This window comes from Schistocerca americana, chromosome 1, assembly GCF_021461395.2.
Source record: "Schistocerca americana isolate TAMUIC-IGC-003095 chromosome 1, iqSchAmer2.1, whole genome shotgun sequence".
Lineage (NCBI taxonomy): Eukaryota > Metazoa > Arthropoda > Insecta > Orthoptera > Acrididae > Schistocerca > Schistocerca americana.
Window position 1 is genome coordinate 547007438 of NC_060119.1, and position 21534 is coordinate 547028971.

Consider the following 21534-nt stretch of genomic DNA (forward strand, 5'->3'; position numbering starts at 1 on the left):
CTTTTCAGGAAACACTATTGAGAAAATTTAGAGAACTGGCATTTGAAACTGACTACCAAACGAGTCTGCTACTGCCAAACGATTCTGCTCCTGCCAATATATATCGTGCGTAAGGGCCACGAAGGTAAGACCCAAGAAATTAGCACTCTATGTGCAAATGGAACAGGAGGGGAAATGACAAATAATGGTGCAGGGTACCCTCTGCCACACACCTTACAGTGGCTTGTGGAGTATCTATATAGATGTAGATGAAGATCTTCCAGATTTTGTTGAGCCATGTAGTTCAGGATGTTGTCTGAGAAAACGACAAGTTGAGTTGTACATGACCATTGTTTTTGGAATCCCTATTGGTTAGTATTAAGGAGGTCATTCTATTCAAGATCATTCAGAATGTATTCTAGGATTCTAAACAGATGCAACTCAATGATATTGGTACCTTCAAGACCCTTTTTGCATTCTGGCTTTTTCTCCGATCACTGGCTACAGTTCTTGGTTCAAGGGATCTATGGTATATCACAGCTAAAATGGGAGCTAGCGCAGCTGGAAATACTGGAGAGAATCAGACAAAGTTCTATCGGGCCCTGGAGCCTTGTTTAATTTTAGCAATTTAGGTTTCTTCAACACCACAGACACTAGTATATGCATCACTCATCTTTGCAGTGGTGCAAAATGTAAACCGGGGGTAGTAAATCTATATATTCCTTCATAAACATTTGAAAATGAAGCTGAGTATTTCTTACTTTGCTTTGCTACCATCAATTTCAGTTACTGTGTGTGGACACTAACAAAATTTACATACAAACAGAATTTCTTTTGATTTTGTGAGAGACTTTTCAAGAAGATTCTTCTATAGCAGTCACTGAAGGCTTCACACATTGCCCTCTTGACAGCTACATACATTTCATTCAGTATCTTTATAGATCTGTGCACTGTTTACCACCTATTATGCAGAAGTCACTGGAAGGTGTCACCCATCACAAACTCAATGAAAATAATCAATTTTTGAAAATATAATGTAATTGCATCAATACAAAATCTACTCATCAAGCAGTGGCAGGAGAACATATATACATAAGGTATTAAAATCTGCAAGCTTCTGGAGCCAGTGGCTCCTCCTCCTAGCAGAAGTTTTTTAGGATGAGGAAGAGGGGTGAAGGAAAAGGACTGGGGAGGTTTAGGAAAAGGAGTACAGTTCAGCAAAGTTGCCTGGCACTCCCAGTCAGGGGAGAATTACCATCCGGTAAGCCACTGGTTCTGAAAACTTGCAAATTTTAATACTTTTTATATGTGCGTTCTCCTGTCACCAACTAGCCTTCCAAACATCAGCCACAATTTTAATTTATAATTCACAATACAGTACAAATTCTGCACAGCACTTGCAAATATTTGAAAAATGTACAATATGTCACAATATACACAATCAATGAAAGTTTGTGTTAAGAAACAAAGAGCAAAATATTAGAATCTAGAATTTCAAATCAGCTGTATCTGTAATGTCCTCGAACAAGAGATTGAGTAGCTTTCCATTCTTTCAAAAATTTTTACATCTAGCCTTTAAATTTTTCCATTTTGCATCAGATCACCATCTCCTAATCAAGGCACTATCAAACCCACAAGCTTGAGATTTGCTAGCGAGTTTCTTTTTTTTTTAATACTCGTGTGCATTTTTAACCTGGTCTGCTTGTCCTGTTTTCCCTTAATAGTATTAAGGATTCTGAACAAAAAAATTCTCACTTAGACATATGCGCTATTCCAAATGGTTTCCAAAATAGAAGATATTTAACGTACATCATTTATTTTCTGTATTACTCAAACATGGCCATTGTTTGCAATGTATCTCAGCAGTGTAGAGGAGGTTGAGATGAATAAGTTGATACAGGACGCTTGTTGTCTATCAAGTCGGGAAACTAGCACAAATTGAGTTATAAACACTACCTAAGCTACAGCGCACACGTCATGCAATGTGGTCAATATTCTCATGCATGCTTCAAGTGAACTATTAGTCCTAGAGAAAAAATGAATAGGACTTTTTTGTAGGAAATTTAAAGCAGTTTAATTTTGTACTGCAACACATTTTCCCTGAAGAGTTCAGTTTTCCAGTTATTCAACAAAAGTGATATTAAACAAGTTCTATCTCAGAAAGCATTTCAAATAGGACATGTCCGTATGAAGATTTTTTTGTTCAGAATTACTTACATTATCACCCCTCAAAGACATGTTACTTTCCAACTGACTCACCCTCTATTTATTTGAACACAGTAGCAAGGCAAACAAGAACAGAGTACAATGAGACACTATAATAAGCAACAAACTGGTGAATCTAGAATGAGTTTTCCTCACTAGGATACCTGTCAAAAATTGTGATAATTTCTGTAACTTTACATTTCAAGTCAACTTTCAGTATCTTTAAAAGAACATTAATGTAACCATGATAAAGCAGTTTGATGAATTTGTGCATATAAGATGATCTTCGTGTATCATCACCTTGACTACTCAGCCTGGGGTCCGTGTGACCTGTTGTGTCTTGTTAACCCTTCCCAACCTGTCCATGTCTCCTCTCTGAGAAAGCTAGGATTGTGCAGACACGTTTGTATGTGTCTACTAGCATTACTAATATTTTGTCTCATGAAGTTGAAAATAGACAGGGCTTGACAGCCATTAAGATTGTTTGAGTGTGGTTGCGCTCTATCCTGAACTCTTGCCAGGAAACCGGCATGATGCAGTGACCACACATGTAAAGCACTGTTTAAAATTATAATAAGACAGTCTCACAGTACGAATGACACAGATTGTATTATTAATTTAAACAGTGATGTGGCCATTTAAATGATGAACGTTGTGTCTGTGCAAAAGTAATGCTATTATCCGTGCATATTTATTGAGTGACCATACAGGATAGCTCTTGCCATGACAATTTATCACTATCATTAATTTTATCACTCTTTGCAACTAAAACTTATTTTCATCTGGAGTCCGGTGCTCTCTTGAGGCATAAATGTACCTTGCACCAGTAAAAAGTGGCTGTATGTCTTGTAATTCATGCTTTAGGTCTGTATCTTCCTTTGCAAGCAGTGACTCATCATTTAGACAAAGACTAATTGTATCTGGGTAAACATATCGATATAACAAGCAGCTAATTTAAATAAAATATGCATTACAAAAGTGTATTACACTAATTGCTGCTGGTTCCATAGATGTGTTGGCAAATGACTGTACTTACTGATTACACAGTTTCCATGGTTACTAGCTGGCGCCTTGTTAATGGGCATGGCTCTAGGCACTATGGGACTTAACATCGGAGGTCATCAGTCCCCTAGACTTAGAACTACTTAAACCTAAGGACATCACACACACCCACGCCCGAGGCAGGATTCAAACCTGCGACCGTAGCAGCTGCATGGTTACGGACTGAATGTTAATGGGAATCTATAAGATACTAACAAAGAGATAGAGGGGCTGGCCAGTACTTACCTCTATCTCTTTGTTAGTATTTGTTTCACATCTTTATATGAGATTTTCCATTAATCATTTGGAATCTATAAGACCTTTGATTAATGCCAGAATGTATACTGTCTCACTGTTTACCAAACTGGTATCCTACCGACCACTTCATGACGCTACGTCCGAGACAATGGATGAGGCTTCCGCTATTTAACTACCAGCAGTCAAGCCGAATTCAAAAGTGTGCTCAACACCAGCACAGATGGGCCTGCTCCATGCCACAGATCCCTGCTACCAAGGGTATATCATGCTGTGCCTTTTTACCACATTGTTATATATTAATGTCCATTTCAATTTTAACTAAAGTCTATCCCTTTTCACAGAATACAGATCTGATGACCTCTGTAATAGATCAAAACCGCTCATCCACAAATAAAAAGTAACAACTTAAACATGGCCATGACTGTTTGCTAAATAAATTTCATGGATTTGCTTTCTGGTCTTCTTGTCCACATTATTCTCTACAGTGTTTTGGAAGAGTGTTTATCTATCTATGAAGTTGTCAGCCTTCTTGAAATTGACAAATGTTATTGCGGTGTTCCTGGACTTCCTAGTTGCTACATTGTTTTTAGGCACCAGATCTGTTCACTGCGTGATCTTCACTTCCTGAACCCTTCCCGGGTATTCTCCCATGCGTGGATCTGTCTGAATGTCTAGCCAATTTAACAGCATTTGGATAGAATATTGTTTGTGACAGATAGTAGTAAAATTATTCTATAGTTATTGTGGTCCGTTTTGTCTCCTTTTTGTGGAAGGGGCTAACTTCCCTGTTTCCCAGATATTTTCAATGATTCTGTGTGTTTTGGGGGTAATTTTTTCTTGGTCTTAGGTGCTCTCAATGATTTTATTACATTCACAATATGGGGATTTGGAATCCAGGTTAAGTTTTGGTTTTTGTAACTGTAGGCTCTGTGTTGCTTTATTGCAGCTGAGTAGTATGTCAAAAATAGTGTTTTGATATTTCAGGGATATTGTTTGGATATGTCTCAAGTGTTTCATCTTTTCTTTTGAAGCACAAGCTCAACAGTTCATATCCGGTCATGTTTTCTTCGAATATTCTGTGAAAATTTCACGGTTTTTTTTTTTTTTTTTTCTTCCGTCTCCTTCAACCTGTTGTTCCTTAACCTCTTTTTTTTCTCTATGGATTACTTTCAAAGAGGTTTTATGTATATTGTTCAATTCTTCAATTCTTTTTGCACGTTCTGTGGCTGTTAAATTTTTACCAAGTTTGTATTCTGTCTTCTATGGCTCTGTTGCATCTCACAGTCCGCCATGTATTTCCGTTTTCTCGGTGGATGCCCAATTTTATCATTTTTTTAAATTTTTTCGGACAGTTCTGTACAGTAATTACTCTCAATTTTCTTAATTGTTTCTATTATTACTTTCTTGTTTAGTTGTCAAACTTCTGTTGGTTCTTTTGATTTGTCTGTTGCATATAAATTTCACTTTGATTTGGAGTGGGATGACCAGATTTGAAAACTCCTTTCCTACATTCATAGTTTTTCATGGAATTGCTACGTAGTCTATGTGAAATTCTCATGTGTTGTTGGGGGATTTTCAATTACATAGTTTCTTGTTTGGTATCTGGAATTGTGTTGACATGATTTTGAGGTGAAATTTCCATCAGGAATTTATCAGGTACTCTCCATTCTTGTCTGTCTGCTTGTGGACCATGTTTTCCTGTTGTGTGCCTGAATGTTCTTTCCCTGCCTAAATGGGCATTAAAATCTCCTACCACATTTTTATGTCCTTTCTGGGGATGTTTTTTATGGACTCTTCCAGATCTAAGAATTCTTCTATTTGTACGGGCATTTGTGTTGATTAATGTATAGGCTGTTTCCATATCTTGGCATGAGTGATGATACTTTTTCTAGTTTTGAGGTGAAATCTATTGTAAATTCCAGTACCAGTTTGACTACTACAAATCCTGTGCTGAAGAATTTGGGATTTCTTGCTGGAATGATTGTGGCTGGCCTTTTCTTGTATATTTTGTTGTTTCCTGAGTAAAAGTGGTTGTCAGCTGATAATCATGTACACTGTAACAATAGTATTTTGATACAGAATTTAGTCAATTTAAACAGTTTCGTTAGCATGTCATGGTGAGTGTTCCCATGTAAAATATTCTCTTGCTTTTGAGGGTTTTTGTTAAGCTCCATCTCTTCTCTTCATGAAATTCCTGATCCCCCAGAATCTGATGATCAGTTCTATTACCCAATCTTACTGACTGGGGCCCAGGGTAGTGGACTTTTTCCCATTGTTCTGTCATGATTATTGGTTTGTGTTGAGGGTTTGGTGGTGAAAGCCCAAAGGATCTCTCACAATTCTGACTGGTGTTGTGAGTTCCAGAAGATTGAAAAAGCCTGATTATATTTATCTAATAAATCAAGACAGAATTGCTGACCAGTACTTAAAGAAATGAAAGAAATGCTGGCATCGGCCACAACTGGGTCTAAAAATGAATTCAGTGGTGACAAATGAAAATTTATGTTGGACCAGGACTCGATCCTGGATCCTAAGGGTAAACCATGTTGCACCCTTTTACTACATTACTGTATATTAATGTCCATTTCAACTGCAACTAATGTGTTCTATTCCTCTTCTCAGAATATAGATCTGATGATCTCTGTATTAGATCAAAACTGGTCCTTCACAAATAAAAAGTAACAATTTATAAGCGACCATGACTATGTTTACTATCGACATTATAAATTTAGATTGCTGTTTCCCAAAACAATGTTAAAAAAATTTTAATCCATGAAATGTTAACAAATACAACATCCAAAGTGAAGTATGTGGGAGAGATCTTGGAACCATACATAATCAAGATAGAGTGAGACAATGAAATGGCCTGTCACCTATTGTATTTACCTCAGTTTTAGAGAAAATAATCAGGACATGGTACAAAGGAGTCAATGGTATAAAAATAGAACCTGAAATTTGCTTATTATATAGTCATCATAACAGGTAACAGGAAAGAAGGAAGGAAGAAATATTAAACTCTAATGTCTTGTCAGCTGCGTGGTCATCTTAAATGGAGAACAAGCTCAAATTACAGAAGGATGTGGAAGGAAATTGACTGTGCACTTTTCATCCTGGCATTTGCCTGGAGTGAGTTAGGAAAATCACAGAAAACCTAAATCTGCACGGCCAGACGGGGATTTGATCCCCGTTGTCCTGAATGTGAGTCTAGTTTACTAACCTCTGTGCCACCTCACCAGTAACAGAAAAGAAGCCAAAGAAGGTCTGGAGACATTACACAATAATTCAGCCAAAACAGGATCACAAATATCATTTGGGAAAAAAAACCAGTAGATGGACACAAAATCCATAGACACCTACTGGTAAATAAGTATAAAAAGATAGCAAGTAAAAAGTTTCAAATACTTGGAAGAGCTTATGTAGAAAACAGGGTTGAGCTCAACATGCAATGAAGAAATGATCACAAACTACAAAAAGCATACAGACTTACATGGACTCACTATATCAGAAGAAGCAATATATTATGAAAAGGAAGATAGGCACAATGAGAAGACAGTCACAAATAAGCTTATGCCCAGCAAGTCCTTCATCAAAAATAGACCACACACACACACACACACACACACACACACACTCACAGTGTGTGTCATCTATTTTTGATGAAGGCCTTGGTGGCTGAAAGCCTATTTTGACACACTTTTTTTTTTTGGGCCTATCTGCGACTCACAACTCTGCTATACAATGAGTGACGAAACTAAACATCTACACGGAATACATGCCAAAAAGAAACGAAAAGAGAGGAAAAAATCAAACAAATTCAAGCAAAGTACCCCTTCCCCCCCAAAAAGTACTAGACAGAAGTGAGGAAGACGAAACACAGTGTATATATGACAACAAGAATGAGACAGGAAAAAATGCCATAAAAACTGATGGTGTTTTAGTACTCTCCTTAAGGGGGAATTACCTATGATGTTTGATAACAAGGCATTTTATTTTAATAACAACAAATGTGTGTGTACCTAAAACACTTCAGTTGTGTTCATGTTCATTTAGTCAGAAGGTATTTAAATTATCTGCATTATCCCCCACTATAATGGACAGACCATAAGGTGCTACACTGCAAGATAAAATAACTACAGTCTAAATCATACATTTGTGTTTAAAGTCACTGTTTGTTGTTGTTGACTTCAGTCCTGAGACTGGTTTGATGCAGCTCTCCATACTACTCTATCCTGTGCAACCTTCTTCATCTCCCAATACTTACTGCAACCTACATCCTTCTGAATCTGCTTAGGGTATTCATCTCTTGGTCTCCCTCTACGATTTTTACCCTCCACGCTGCCCTCCAATGATAAATTTGTGATCCCTTGATGCCTCGAACATGTCCTACCAACTGGTCCCTTCTTCTTGTCAAGTTATGCCACAAACTACTCTTCTCCCCAATTCTATTCAATACCTCCTCATTAGTTATGTAATCTACCCATCTAATCTTCAGCATTCTTCTGTAGCACCACATTTCAAAAGCTTCTATTCTCTTCTTGTCCAAACTATTTATCGTCCATGTTTCACTTCCATACATGGCTACACTCCATACAAATACTTTCAGAAACGACTTCCTGACACTTAAATCTATACTTGATGTTAAGAAATTTCTCTTCTTCAGAAACGCTTTCCTTGCCATTGCCAGTCTACATATTATATCCTCTCTACTTCGACCATCATGAGTTATTTTGCTCCCCAAATAGCAAAACTCCTTTACTACTTTAAATGTCTCATTTCCTAATCTAATTCCCTCAGCATCACCCAATTTAATTTGACTACATTCCATTATCCTCATTTTGCTTTTGTTGATGTCCATCTTATATCCTCCTTTCAAGACACTGTCCATTCCGCTCAACTGCTCTTCCAGGTCCTTTGCTATCTCTGACAGAATTACAATGTCATCGGCAAACCACAAAGTTTTTTATTCATCTCCATGGATTTTAATTCCTACTCCAAATTTTTCTTTTGTTTCCTTTACTGCTTGCTCAATATACATATTGAATAACATCGGGGAGAGGCTACAACCCTGTCTCACTCCCTTCCCAACCACTGCTTCCCTTTCATGTCCCTCGACTCTTATGACTGCCATTTGGTTTCTGTACAAATTGTAAATAGCCTTTCGCTCCCTGTATTTTACCCCTGCCATCTTTAGAATTTGAAAGAGAGTATTCCAGTCAACATTGTCAAAAGTTTTCTCTAAGTCTACAAATGTTAGAAACGTAGGTTTGCCTTTCCTTAATCTATTTTCTAAGATCCAAACTGATCTTCCCCGAGGTCGGCTTCTACCAGTTTTTCCATTCGTCTGTAAAGAATTCGCGTTAGTATTTTGCAGCTGTGACTTATTAAACTGATAGTTCGGTAATTTTCACATCTGTCAACACCTGCTTTCTTTGGGATTGGAATTATTATATTCTTCTTGAAGTCTGAGGGTATTTCGCCTGTCTCATACATCTTGCTCACCAGATGGTAGAGTTTTGTCAGGACTGGCTCTCCCAAGGCTGTCAGTAGTTCTAATGGAACGTTGTCTACTCCCGGGGCCTTGTTTCGACTCAGGTCTTTCAGTGCTCTGTCAAACTCTTCATGCAGTATCATATCTCCCATTTCATCTTCTTCTACATCTTCTTCCATTTCCATAATATTGTCCTCAAGTACATCGCCCTTGTATAGACCCTCTATATACTCCTTCCACCTTTCTGCTTTCCCTTCTTTGCTTAGAACTGGGTTTCGATCTGAGCTCTTGATATTCATACAAGTGGTTTTCTTTTCTCCAAAGGTCTCTTTAATTTTCCTGTAGGCAGTATCTATCTTACCCCTAGTGAGATAAGCCTCTACATCCTTACATTTGTCCTCTAGTCATCCCTGTAGCCATTTTGCACTGCCTATTGATCTCATTTTTGAGACATTTGTATTCCTTTTTGCCTGCTTCATTTACTGTGTTTTTATATTTTCTCCTTTCATCAATTAAATTCAATATTTCTTCTATTACCCAAGGATTTCTACTAGCCCTTGTCTTTTTACCTACTTGATCTTCTGCTGCCTTCACTACTTCATCCCTCAGAGCTACCCATTCTTTTTCTACTGTATTTCTTTCCCCCATTCCTGTCAATTGTTTCCTAAGTCACTACCACAAATTAATTTATCTTAAATGAAGTCTCATGTTCACACTGTTTACTAAATAAAACCCTCATTCATATGAATTCAGGTTACTAGTACCTCATTTATTAAACATAATAAAATAAAGGACAGGAAAATCATATTTATGAAAAGACAAAGAGAGAAAGAGATTTATTTGAGTACGGGGTGACAAGATGTAACAGAGGAAGGAGAGTGTGGAGAAGAGGGTGTGTTGCAGAATGAGTAATAATAGGGTCATGCAGTAGGGGGGAGGGGAGTGTCTTAGTGGACATTAAGGCCAGTATGATTATGCCATGAAAGAATTTATTGGTAGGACTATCAACAGTATAAGGAAAAGATAGACTGCAACAACTCACCATAAAGATAATACATTGAATTGCAAACAGGCACAACAGGCACAACGAAAAGACAGTTACATATTTCGCTTTTGGCCAATGCCTTCTTCACAACACACACACACACACACACACACACACACACACACACACACACACATTTCTTAACACGAGCAAGCACACCTTATGCACCCATGACCACCATCTCCAACAGCTCAGACCAGAATGCAACTTTCACCTAGAATGGAAGCAGCAACATGTAGGAGGTGGCAGGGAAGAGGAAGGAATAGCAGGATGCAGGATACAGGTGGGTGGGGGTGGAGTGGGGGAGAGAAGAACGCTGTCTGGTGGAATGTGCAGGAACTAGACTACCAACAGGCATAGCACCGCAAGGGGAATGGAGAGTGAAGAAGGAGAGGAACAGGGAAGGGGAAAGATGGTTGGGTGCACTGGCAATGGCAGCACACAAAGATGGTGGGAGCCGAGAGTAGGAAGGAGCTTATCAGACAAAGGAAGTGGAAACGGTTGGGTGGAGGATGTAGTGAAAGTAGGTTACTGTAGGTTGAGGCTCTGATAATTTTGGGAGTGGAGAATGTGTTGTAAGGATGAGTGTGCATTTCAGAATACCTGGTGATGGAGGGGAGCATCCAGATGGCCCAGATTATAAAGCAGCCATCGAAATCAAGCAAGTTATTTTCATCTGCATGTTGTGCCATAGGGTGGTCTACTTTGCTCTTCGCCACTTTGGCAGTGGCCGCACACACAGGTGGACAGCTGGTTGGTAGTCACACCAATATAAATAGGTTTTCGATGATTGCAGCAGAGCTAGTACATGACATTGATGCTTTCACAGGTGGTTTGGCCTCTGATGGGGTAGGATAAGTTTGTGACAGGACAGGAAGTGCTGACTGGATGAATCAGGGAGTTTTGCATCTGAGTCTTCCAGGGTAATATGATCCCTGTGGTAAGGGGTTGGGATTGGGATGGACTAGGGTGTTGTGCAAGTTGGGTGGGCAACCAAACACCACTTTAGGAGGAGTGGGAAGTATCTTGGGTAGGATGTCCCTCATTTCAGGGCATGATGGTAGGTGATCAAAACCCTGATGAAGGATGTAGTTCAGCTGTTCCAGTCTGGGTAGTATTGGCTGACGAAGGGAGCACTCCTTTGTAGCTGATTCTTAGGGTGGGGGGAGGGGGGGGGGGGGGAGGGAGGTATAGTGCCTCTGTGAATGATCTGTGAGACCTTTATCATACTGAGGCAAGAGAGTTCTTCTCACTGTAGATAAACCAGCCCAGTGTGCCCAGACTGTATGGGAGGGATTTTTTGCCAATAAGAGATGACACCCGTTGAAATGCAGGTACTGTTTAATAGGGACCGAGGTGTGGATGGAGCCATCAGAGAGGAGTTGGTCAATGCCCAGGAAGGCAGCACACTGGGTTGAGGAGGACCAGGTGAAGCAGATGGGAGATAAGGTGTTAAGGTTGTGAAGGAGTGAGGACTGGGTGTCTTGGCCCAGAATCCAGATCATGATTATGTCATCAATGAACCCGAACCAGGTTAAAGGTTTGGTGTTCTGGGAGACTAGGAAGGTCTCCTCTAGATGGTCTTTAAACAAGTTGGCATGGGAAGATGCCATGCAGGTGCCCACACTAGTAATGCAGATTTGTTTATATATCTTCCCACAAAGGAGTAGTAGTTTGAGTTACGATAAAGTTAGTAAGGTGAATGTTATAGTGGGTTTGGAGGCTGAAGCACATTGAGAAAGGTAGCGTTCAATAGCAGTATGACCATGTGCATAAGGGATATTGGTGTATAGGGAAGGGGCATCACCAGTGGTGAGCAGGGGTCCAGGTAGTATAGGGGTATGCATGGTGGAGAGTCGGTGAACGAAGTGGTTGGTGCCTTTGAAAAGGGAAATTTGCGAACAACGTGGTTTGTGCCTTTAAAATGGGAGGATAGATGATGGGCAAATGATTGAAGGTGTTGGTCAGAGAAGGCACAATAACTAGCTACAATTGTCATCCAAGATCGTTGGGTTTGTGGATTTTGGGGAGGATATGGAAGGTGGGTGTGCAGGGTGTCATAGGGCAAGGAGGGAAACGGATTCATGGGTGAGGTTCTGGGGTGGCCCTAAGGCTTTAAGATGGGATTGGAGGTTATGTTGGACTTCTGGGAGGGGATAACTCTGGCAGAGTTTATATATGGAGAAGTGATGTAATTGGTAGAGGCCTTCCGCCACGTATAGTCTGGGAGACGAGTCTTTGGTATTGACAGCTCGGTAGCGTCTTTCCGTTGCCTAGCGACCGCAGGCAGGCAGCCAATGACAGCCTGACTTTGAGCGGGTAGCAAGGGCCACGTTGCCCCTCTGAAACCCGGTCGCGCGCGCTTATGAAACTTACCAGTGTCTCGCGTGCAGGCGGTGCGGTCATTCGTCGTTTGTCTGAAGTTGAATTCGCAGTTTATTTCGTTTTTGTTGTTTTTAGTGTTTCTTTGTTTATGTTTCGTTGTAAACAATGTCTAGTGCGGCGGGTAGTACCAGCCCAACACAAGAAGTGAAACGGAGGAAGAAAAGTGTGCTACACACCCAGGCCCGTGAATTCGTGTGCTCTGTGAGGGATTACTTTGAGAAAGAAAAGGACAAAGGTGGGCCCTTAATTCCTGTTGTTCAGGTTGTGAAGAGAACTGCAGCAGCATTGAAAATAAGTAAGAACACTGTTGTAAAGATAGGGAAAGAACAGTATAGTGGAGATTGTGACGAGAGTGGCACAACAAACCTGCACACACCAGGAAAGAAGCGACCGAGAAATAAGCAGGTGACAGCTTTGGACGATTTTCAGAAAGACGCTATTCATCATCATATATACAGCTATTATAAGAGACAGGAACATCCCACTCTATCTAAATTACTGGTGTCGCTTCAGAAAGACGATCATTTTAAAGGGAGCAAATTTTCATTGCGTACAGTGTTGAAAGACATAGGCTTCAGCTATTCACTGTTTAACGGACGCAAAATATTAATGGAAAGGACATATGTAGTTGCATGGCGGTGCACATTTCTGTGCAGGATCGTGGGTGTGGAATTCAAAAGTATAGTGTGGTTAGATGAAACTTGGGTCAATGAATGATGGAACGTCCGAGAGGACAATGGCAGTGCCTGTTGGCAAAGGAGGGCGTATTATTGTCTTACATGCAGGAACATCGAAAGGTTTTGTGCCAAACTGCTTGAAAATGTTTCGGTCAAAAAAGACGGGAGATTACCATGAAGAAATGAACAGTGTAGTATTTCAAGAATGGATCGAGACATCGCTTATGACGAATCTGACAAGTCCATCAGTGATTGTTATGGACAATGCGCCTTATCATTCCGTTGTTCACGATAAGGCACCAACCTTGGCAACAAAAAAAGACGATATCATTCAGTGGTTGAAACAGCAAAAAGTAGATTTCAGGGAAGATTTAAGGAAGGCGGAACTGCTCGAAATTGTGGCACAAAAGAAACCCCAATTTCCAACATATGTAATTGACGAGATTGCTAAAAGGCACGGGCATGAAATCGTTCGGCTTCCTCCATACCACTGTCACTTCAATGCAACTGAAGGAATGTGGGCGCAGATAAAAAATTACATTGCTGCAAACAATAAAGAATTCACGATCTCTGAAGTGGAAAAACTCCTTCCAGCAGCTATCAATAAAGTGACAAACGAGACGTGGGCTAAAATTGTAAACAGCACTGCAAGTGCCATCAGAGAGGCAGCCAAAACCGAAGGGGTTGTGGAAGAATGCATCGAAAATTTAATTATACATCTGGGAGAGAGCAGTGATAGTTCGAGTAGTGCTGAGCAAGGCAATGTCAAATCAGATTCTGACAGTGATGTGAGTGGTGTTTTTCCATTACAGTAACTACAACATATTCAGGAATGTAAGGAGGGAGTTTGCTATCGATCTACAACCAGATCATCATATTGTGAGTACTTTCTTCAGATTATAACTCTTAATACACTGACCAATTATTCTGTACCTTGTAGTAGAACAAATTAATAATGCTAATACTTAACAATGGAAACCAAAACTGCTAATGTTCAACAACTTGCGAAAATAGTTTTCATTTCAGTTGTGAAGTTTAACAAATAACTTTATTATGTTTCAGCATCTTAGATACTTGTACTAAATAGCTCTTATCAGTTTTCGAGTTAATATATTTCAAGCATCAACTTGTTAATAAATTCAATATAATGGAAGGAAACATTCCACGTGGGAAAAATTATATATAAAAACAAAGATGAGGTGACTTACCGAACAAAAGCGCTGGCAGGTCGATAGACACACAAACAAACACAAACATACACACAAAATTCAAGCTTTCGCAACAAACTGTTGCCTCATCAGGAAAGAGGGAAGGAGAGGGGAAGACGAAAGGAAGTGGGTTTTAAAGGAGAGGGTAAGGAGTCATTCCAATCCCGGGAGCGGAAAGACTTACCTTAGGGGGAAAAAAGGACAGGTATACACTCGCACACACGCACATATCCATCCACACATACAGACACAAGCAGATATATCTATCCAAAAAACTATCCAATCTCCTGGTTTCCCACCTCCGGAAAGGCAACTCACTCACCCTTCACAACCTTTCCAGCAAACCTCAACCTCCTCTCATTGCACACAAACCCAGTCTCTCCCATCTACTCAATCTCCCACTTCCAGCTCCACTCCCTCCAAAACCTCAAAATTCCGATCAACACAATCTGGAACCACAACACCCCAATTCAGTAGTTAACCTTTCCTCCAAACCTCTCTCTCAATCCGAAACCTCAGTCCTATCCAAAGGCCTCACCTTCAGCCCCACTCCCAGATTCAACCAAACGGCCCTCGTCAAAGATTTACTGTCCTACACTCGTACTCTCTGCTGGAAGTATCACTTTGCCACAAAGAAAAATGATCCTAATCCTACTCCTAATGATCCGACTCCTCAAGACACCATCCAAATTGAACCCTGCCTGGAACAGTTCCGTCCTCCGTCACAGCGGGACCCACCTCCTCTTCCTCAAAATCACCCTCTCCAAGCCTTCCAGGAATTTCTGACTTCCAGCCTTGCATCTCAATCCTTCTTAAAAAACCTTAATCCTACACCCAACATCACCACTGCTGAAGCCCAGGCTATCCGTGATCTGAAGGCTGACCAATCCATCGTCATTCTTCCGGCGGACAAGGGTTCCACGACCGTGGTACTTGATCGTCGGGAGTATGTGGCTGAGGGACTGCGTCAGCTTTCAGACAACACCACATACAAAGTTTGCCAAGGTAACCCCATTCCCGATGTCCAGGCGGAGCTTCAAGGAATCCTCAGAAACTTAGGCCCCCTGCAAAACCTTTCACCTGACTCCATCAACCTCCTGACCCCACCGACACCCCGCACCCCTACCTTCTACCTTCTTCCTAAAATCCACAAACCCAATCATCCCGGCCGCCCCATTGTAGCTGGTTACCAAGCCCCCACAGAGCGTATCTCTGCCTACGTAGATCAACACCTTCAACCCATTACATGCAGTCTCCCATCCTTCATCAAGGACACCAACCACTTCCTTGAACGCCTGGAATCCTTACCCAATCTGTTACCCCCGGAAACCATCCTTGTAACCATTGATGCCACGTCCTTATACACAAATATTCCGCACGTCCAGGGCCTCGCTGCGATGGAGCATTTCCTTTCACGCCGATCACCTGCCACCCTACCTAAAACCTCTTTCCTCATCACCTTAGCCAGCTTCATCCTGACCCACAACTTCTTCACTTTTGAGGGCCAGACATACCAACAATTAAAGGGAACAGCCATGGGCACCAGGATGGCCCCCTCGTACGCCAACCTATTCATGGGTCGCTTAGAGGAAGCCTGCTTGGTTACCCAAGTCTGCCAACCCAAAGTTTGGTACAGATTTATTGATGACATCTTCATGATCTGGACTCACAGTGAAGAAGAACTCCAGAATTTCCTCTCCAACCTCAACTCCTTTGGTTCCATCAGTTTCACCTGGTCCTGCTCAAATCCCATGCTACTTTCCTTGACGTTGACCTCCACCTGTCCAATGGCCAACTTCACACGTCCGTCCACATCAAACCCACCAACAAGCAACAGTACCTCCATTATGACAGCTGCCACCCATTCCACATCAAACGGTCCCTTCCCTACAGCCTAGGTCTTCGTGGCAAACGAATCTGCTCCAGTCCGGAATCCCTGAATCATTACACCAACAACCTGAAAACAGCTTTCGCATCCCGCAACTACCCTCCCGACCTGGTACAAAAGCAAATAACCAGAGCCACTTCCTCGTCCCCTCAAACCCAGAATCCCCCACAGAAGAACCACAAAAGTGCCCCACTTGTGACAGGATACTTTCCAGGACTGGACCAGACTCTGAATGTGGCTCTCCAGCAGGGATACGACTTCCTCAAATCCTGCCCTGAAATGAGATCCATCCTTCATGAAATCCTCCCCACTCCGCCAAGAGTGTCTTTCCGCCGTCCACCTAACCTTCGTAACCTGTTAGTTCATCCCTACGAAATCCCCAAACCACCTTCCCTACCCTCTGGCTCCTATCCTTGTAACCGCCCCCGATGCAAAACCTGTCCCATGCACCCTCCCACCACCACCTACTCCAGTCCTGTAACCCGGAAGGTGTACACGATCAGAGGCAGAGCCACGTGTGAAAGCACCCACGTGATTTACCAACTGACCTGCCTACACTGTGATGCATTCTATATGGGAATGACCAGCAACAAACTGTCCATTCGCATGAATGGACACAGGCAGACAGTGTTTGTTGGTAATGAGGATCACCCTGTGGCTAAACATGCCTTGGTGCACAGCCAGCACATCTTGGCACAGTGTTACACCGTCCGGGTTATCTGGATACTTCCCACCAACACCAACCTATCCGAACTCCAGAGATGGGAACTTGCCCTTCAGTATATCCTCTCTTCTCGTCATCCGCCAGGCCTCAATCTCCGCTAATTTCAAGTTGCCGCCACTCATACCTCACCTGTCTTTCAACAACTTCTTTGCCTCTACACTTCTACCTCGACTGACATCTCTGCCCAAACTCTTTGTCTTTAAATATGTCTGCTTGTGTCTGTATGTGTGGATGGATATGTGCGTGTGTGCGAGTGTATACCTGTCCTTTTTTCCCCCTAAGGTAAGTCTTTCCGCTCCCGGGATTGGAATGACTCCTTACCCTCTCCCTTAAAACCCACTTCCTTTCGTCTTCCCCTCTCCTTCCCTCTTTCCTGATGAGGCAACAGTTTGTTGCGAAAGCTTGAATTTTGTGTGTATGTTTGTGTTTGTTTGTGTGTCTATCGACCTGCCAGCGCTTTTGTTCGGTAAGTCACCTCATCTTTGTTTTTATATATAAAAATAATATCAGTGATTTGCTTAGCTTTATGGCAAGAGTGGCCAAAGTGCTAACAAAAATAGATCAGTCCAATGCCATCTCCAAGTGCTTCAAAAAGAGCCAATGCGGAAGTTCATCCAGAAGATGATGTTTGTGTGGACAACAGTGGGCACCTTCCAATGGTCACTGACAAAAAAATCTTTGGACAGGTGAAGAAACCAGGTTGCAAAGGCAAAACCAAATTTTATTGTGTAAACTGTAGCATTCACTTACGTCTGGATAGGGAAAAAAAAAAATGTTTCTTTGATTATCATTCTTCACAAGTGTGAAACCATAGTTTATGTATATAATCATTAAGTAGGCTCTGTGTAATTTATGTATTTTGGTGAAATAAAATAAAATACTTTGACTTTTCAACTTATACTGCACCTACTTGAACACAATGTCCTAATTTGAGGGATGCATTGTATCCCACGTTGGGGGGCACCTCGGAATATTTTATACATCTGAAAAATAATTTAATTTGAAGGACTGGATAGCAAAGTCATGATTTTTTTTTTTCAGGAAAAAATAGTTCGTGACTGAAGGTTTAAAAAGAAACAGTATTCATTTTTTTTAATTCATTGAAAGAAAGGAAAATATGGGAAATGGAAGAAAGCATCAGATGAAAAAATATCCTTTCAAATGAAAAAATATCCTTCCAAATGCTGGATCAACAGATCTAAGAAGCAGGAAAGAATTTGCAGAAAACTGTTGTTCCTTGCATTTAAACAAGGGGATAGACAAAATTTTTCTTCTTCTTTCAACACTTGTATGTCTTACTCTGTTTTCTCCATTTTCTGATTTACTTCTTCCTGATAAGCAATTTAAAAAATTCTAAATGTTAAGAGTGCCAACCATGAGTCTAATTTGCGTATCTATCAAAAATGTTTCACTGAACCGCATGGATATTCTTTTGTGATTTCAGTTCTATTACACATTTCTTTTTACTTTCTTATTTAATGGATGTACAGTATTTATGTCAAAATAGTGTGAATAGCTCTTATGATGCTTCTTGATAGATCACAATCAGAAACATGCATGTACAGAATTCCGCAAGGCATGGAATTCATAAATATGCTGACAAACAAGCCATATCTTCAACTTTATCAATTTTATATGAAAAAAGAGGGAACAATAAAACACTGATTTACTGTGTCAATGGTATACCAAAAATATCCCCCTATTAGAAAATTAATAATGTGTTATGCCTCTGTCCTAGTGTGTCAAAATTCTACATGTGCCTCTACATTTTCAAAGTTGCATTTCCTACAATCACAAAAAACAAATTTGGAATATCAATATAATGGAATGTTACCTTTCCAAAGATCGCTAAATTGCAACAATGAAAGTCTGAAACACATATTCTTTTGCTGACTGTCAGAAATATGTACAATTTTTATAGCGAATAATTCCATGAAATGGACATGCATTATACAACATTCAGTCAAATTAAAGTATTGTGGTTATGATCACTCAAAAAATGTGATTGATTGTGTTAGTATATGAATTCTGTAAACAAATGCATGGTAAATGATAAACTTAGTAGTGACCAAAAGATATTCAGTGTATGAGACCTTTGAGTTGTGAAAGATAATTACTTATTGCTTACAATTATGCAATTTATGCAAGTACCATGCATCATCATCTCATAAAACCACCATGCCTACTGAGCCAGCTGTGTCTTTAAGATATTATATAATTTAAATGTCGTAAAACTCAACACAAATTTGTAATTAAGGAAATGCACACCTAATGTATGCCATTTTGATTATCAGGAGCAACAGATAACTCACAATAAAATTTGGACATTCCTGTCAATTCACAGGAGTGAAAAAGAGACGCAGATTTTCATTTTTCAACACAAAGCAAGTATGTTAAACTTCACTGTATTATTCTCTGTACATATCAGTCATGGAAAAATCTTTTTGAATTGTTGGGAATTATTGCCACTATGAAAGATAATATGTTCTAGAAACAGTAAAGTTTTCCAGTGTGAAAATTAGGTAATCTCAAACATGAAGTAATCTCTTCATAGTAACTCCAATTCATCATTACAACAATTAACTATAACAAATTTACACATGCTTAAAAGGAAACAAATTTTGAGGACAAATGGAAGCAGCTCACTGTATCTCTACCCGCATCTGAAGAAAGAAGTTCAATCCACAGCACTAATTACCTCATACAGGAAATACAATGTGTATATCAATTTAAACATAATAATAATAACAATGATTACAACAATGTTTTCCTAAAATAAAATACTACTGTGTGTGTTTACAAAAACATGCAAACATGTCTTTAAAACCAATCTGTGCCACCATTTTCCTTGTACGTGAAAAACAAACATTAACAAAATAAATAAATACATAAATATACAAACATTTTCTATAAAATCTGAGACAAAAAAGGAAAGGAACATATATAAAATTGTTAAAAATCCTGTCACCATTCATAAACAATCAAAAGAACACATACTTGCTGCTCGTGTAGCTGTTTAACGGCAGTGGAGAATGGAATTACAAGCATTATAAAATAGCATTCTAATTTCAGCCTTGATAATACTGTTTCCCTGGGCCATTTTGCAATTTAATGCCTTTTCTCTCACAAAGTTCCCTGTCACCATGAAGCTCCCAATGTGGAACAAGAACACTAAAGAGAATTCCTAACAACAAAAATTTAACAGGGATACAATTTGCTCTCTGATCTTTTCCCTCTGGCCATTACAAGTCTACAGTTATCCAACAATACCTGCTGTTTAATACTGAACACATGTTTTCTGAAAATACTGTGAATGTTTCTGAAATTTCACATTGTTCCATATATAGAATTTAAGTATCTCCTTCAAAATATACATTCTTCTGTAAATATCACGACATATTCTCAACAACAGGATGTATTATTTACACAGAAAGAATAACTACACATTAATTTACTTGAAACTGCTAAAGATCACCTACATTATAAAACAGAATCACAAAGCCCATTTCTGCTTCAGCATAAGAGCACAACAGAACTTCTCAAACTTCACAATTAAAGGCGGTTCCCAGTTTGTTGTGGACTAGATACGTATAAGTTCTGCAATAAACAAGCAAAGCGAACAAAAATCAACATAAAAGCATTCAAAAATGTGCTAAAGTAATTAGTGCAAAATCTAATAATTATTATAAAATAGTGCAATTCATTTTGGCATGCCTGTGCACAAATGCAAATACTATGCAGTTTAAAGATGTTTGACAAAAGTGGTTGAAAAAATTGTGACCCAGTATGAGATCTGTAGCAGGTCAAATATTTATGGTAATTAAAAAGTACTAACTATCAACTTTTTAACTACAGCATCCGTGCACAACTGTGTCAATGTGTTTGGAGGTATTTAAATTAAATTTACATAAATCACTATTTTCCAATATTTGTACACAAGTAGGAATATGCTATGATGTAAACATATTAAAAGCTCAAGATTAAATTTAATTTATAACAAAACAAAGAATACTCTGCAAGAAATGATGAGATCTGATACATGGAATGGAGTACAAGAGACTTAACCCATCAGCTTGTTCACAACGCTTCTTTAATATAGAAGAGTGTATTTATTTTGTTTGTGGACATTACAACTCAAAATCATGATTGCTTTTAAACTAATAACATTTCTAAGTGTCCCGGTTTTCTGGACTGGGCCTAAAATACTTGAAGCAAATTGTGAAATTGATAAAGTTTATCACGTCTAATGAAGGATTTAACAACTGCAGCAAAATGGTCCTCAAACTAGTTATCTACTGACAGACATTCCACAAATCCATCCATAATTCTCTAATGTTGGAAAATATTACGAACTAAAATCATAGATCCAAACTAAATGTCAGAGGTTACACTTTTTCACCAATTTCATCAGTGCTTTTATAAGTACTAACCCATCTAGGCAAAACTGCCAGAATAAAAGACCGGGGAGGACACGAGCCAGAAGAATGAAACATGATAGAATGTATAAATATTAGTGGACAGACTGGTTGATGATAGAAACGACACTGAAATAATTGTTTTGTGAGTGACTATTTATGGTACAGAATTGCCGTAACATGCATAATATGTTCAGCAGTAACACAACTGACTATAGTTT

At 39.6% G+C, this 21534-nt stretch overlaps 1 protein-coding gene across 6 annotated transcripts in view; it reads right to left on the reverse strand.

Annotated features, from left to right (window-relative positions):
- Positions 1–21534, reverse strand: part of LOC124605849 (sodium/hydrogen exchanger 7) — a 166174-nt gene that overhangs the window by 46665 nt on the left and 97975 nt on the right. Inside the window, exon 16 of one of the 6 annotated variants that reach the window (XR_006978686.1) lies at positions 20378–20495. The exons of 4 other annotated variants lie outside the window; for them this stretch is intronic. Coding sequence is in view for 1 of the 2 variants with exons in the window: in XM_047137820.1 (XP_046993776.1) it covers positions 20451–20495 (45 nt within the window). In the remaining variant the exon portion in view is untranslated. Of the gene's footprint in view, positions 1–19287; positions 20496–21534 lie in introns of those variants that run through there. One more of the 6 variants, XM_047137820.1, reaches the window with a different exon arrangement.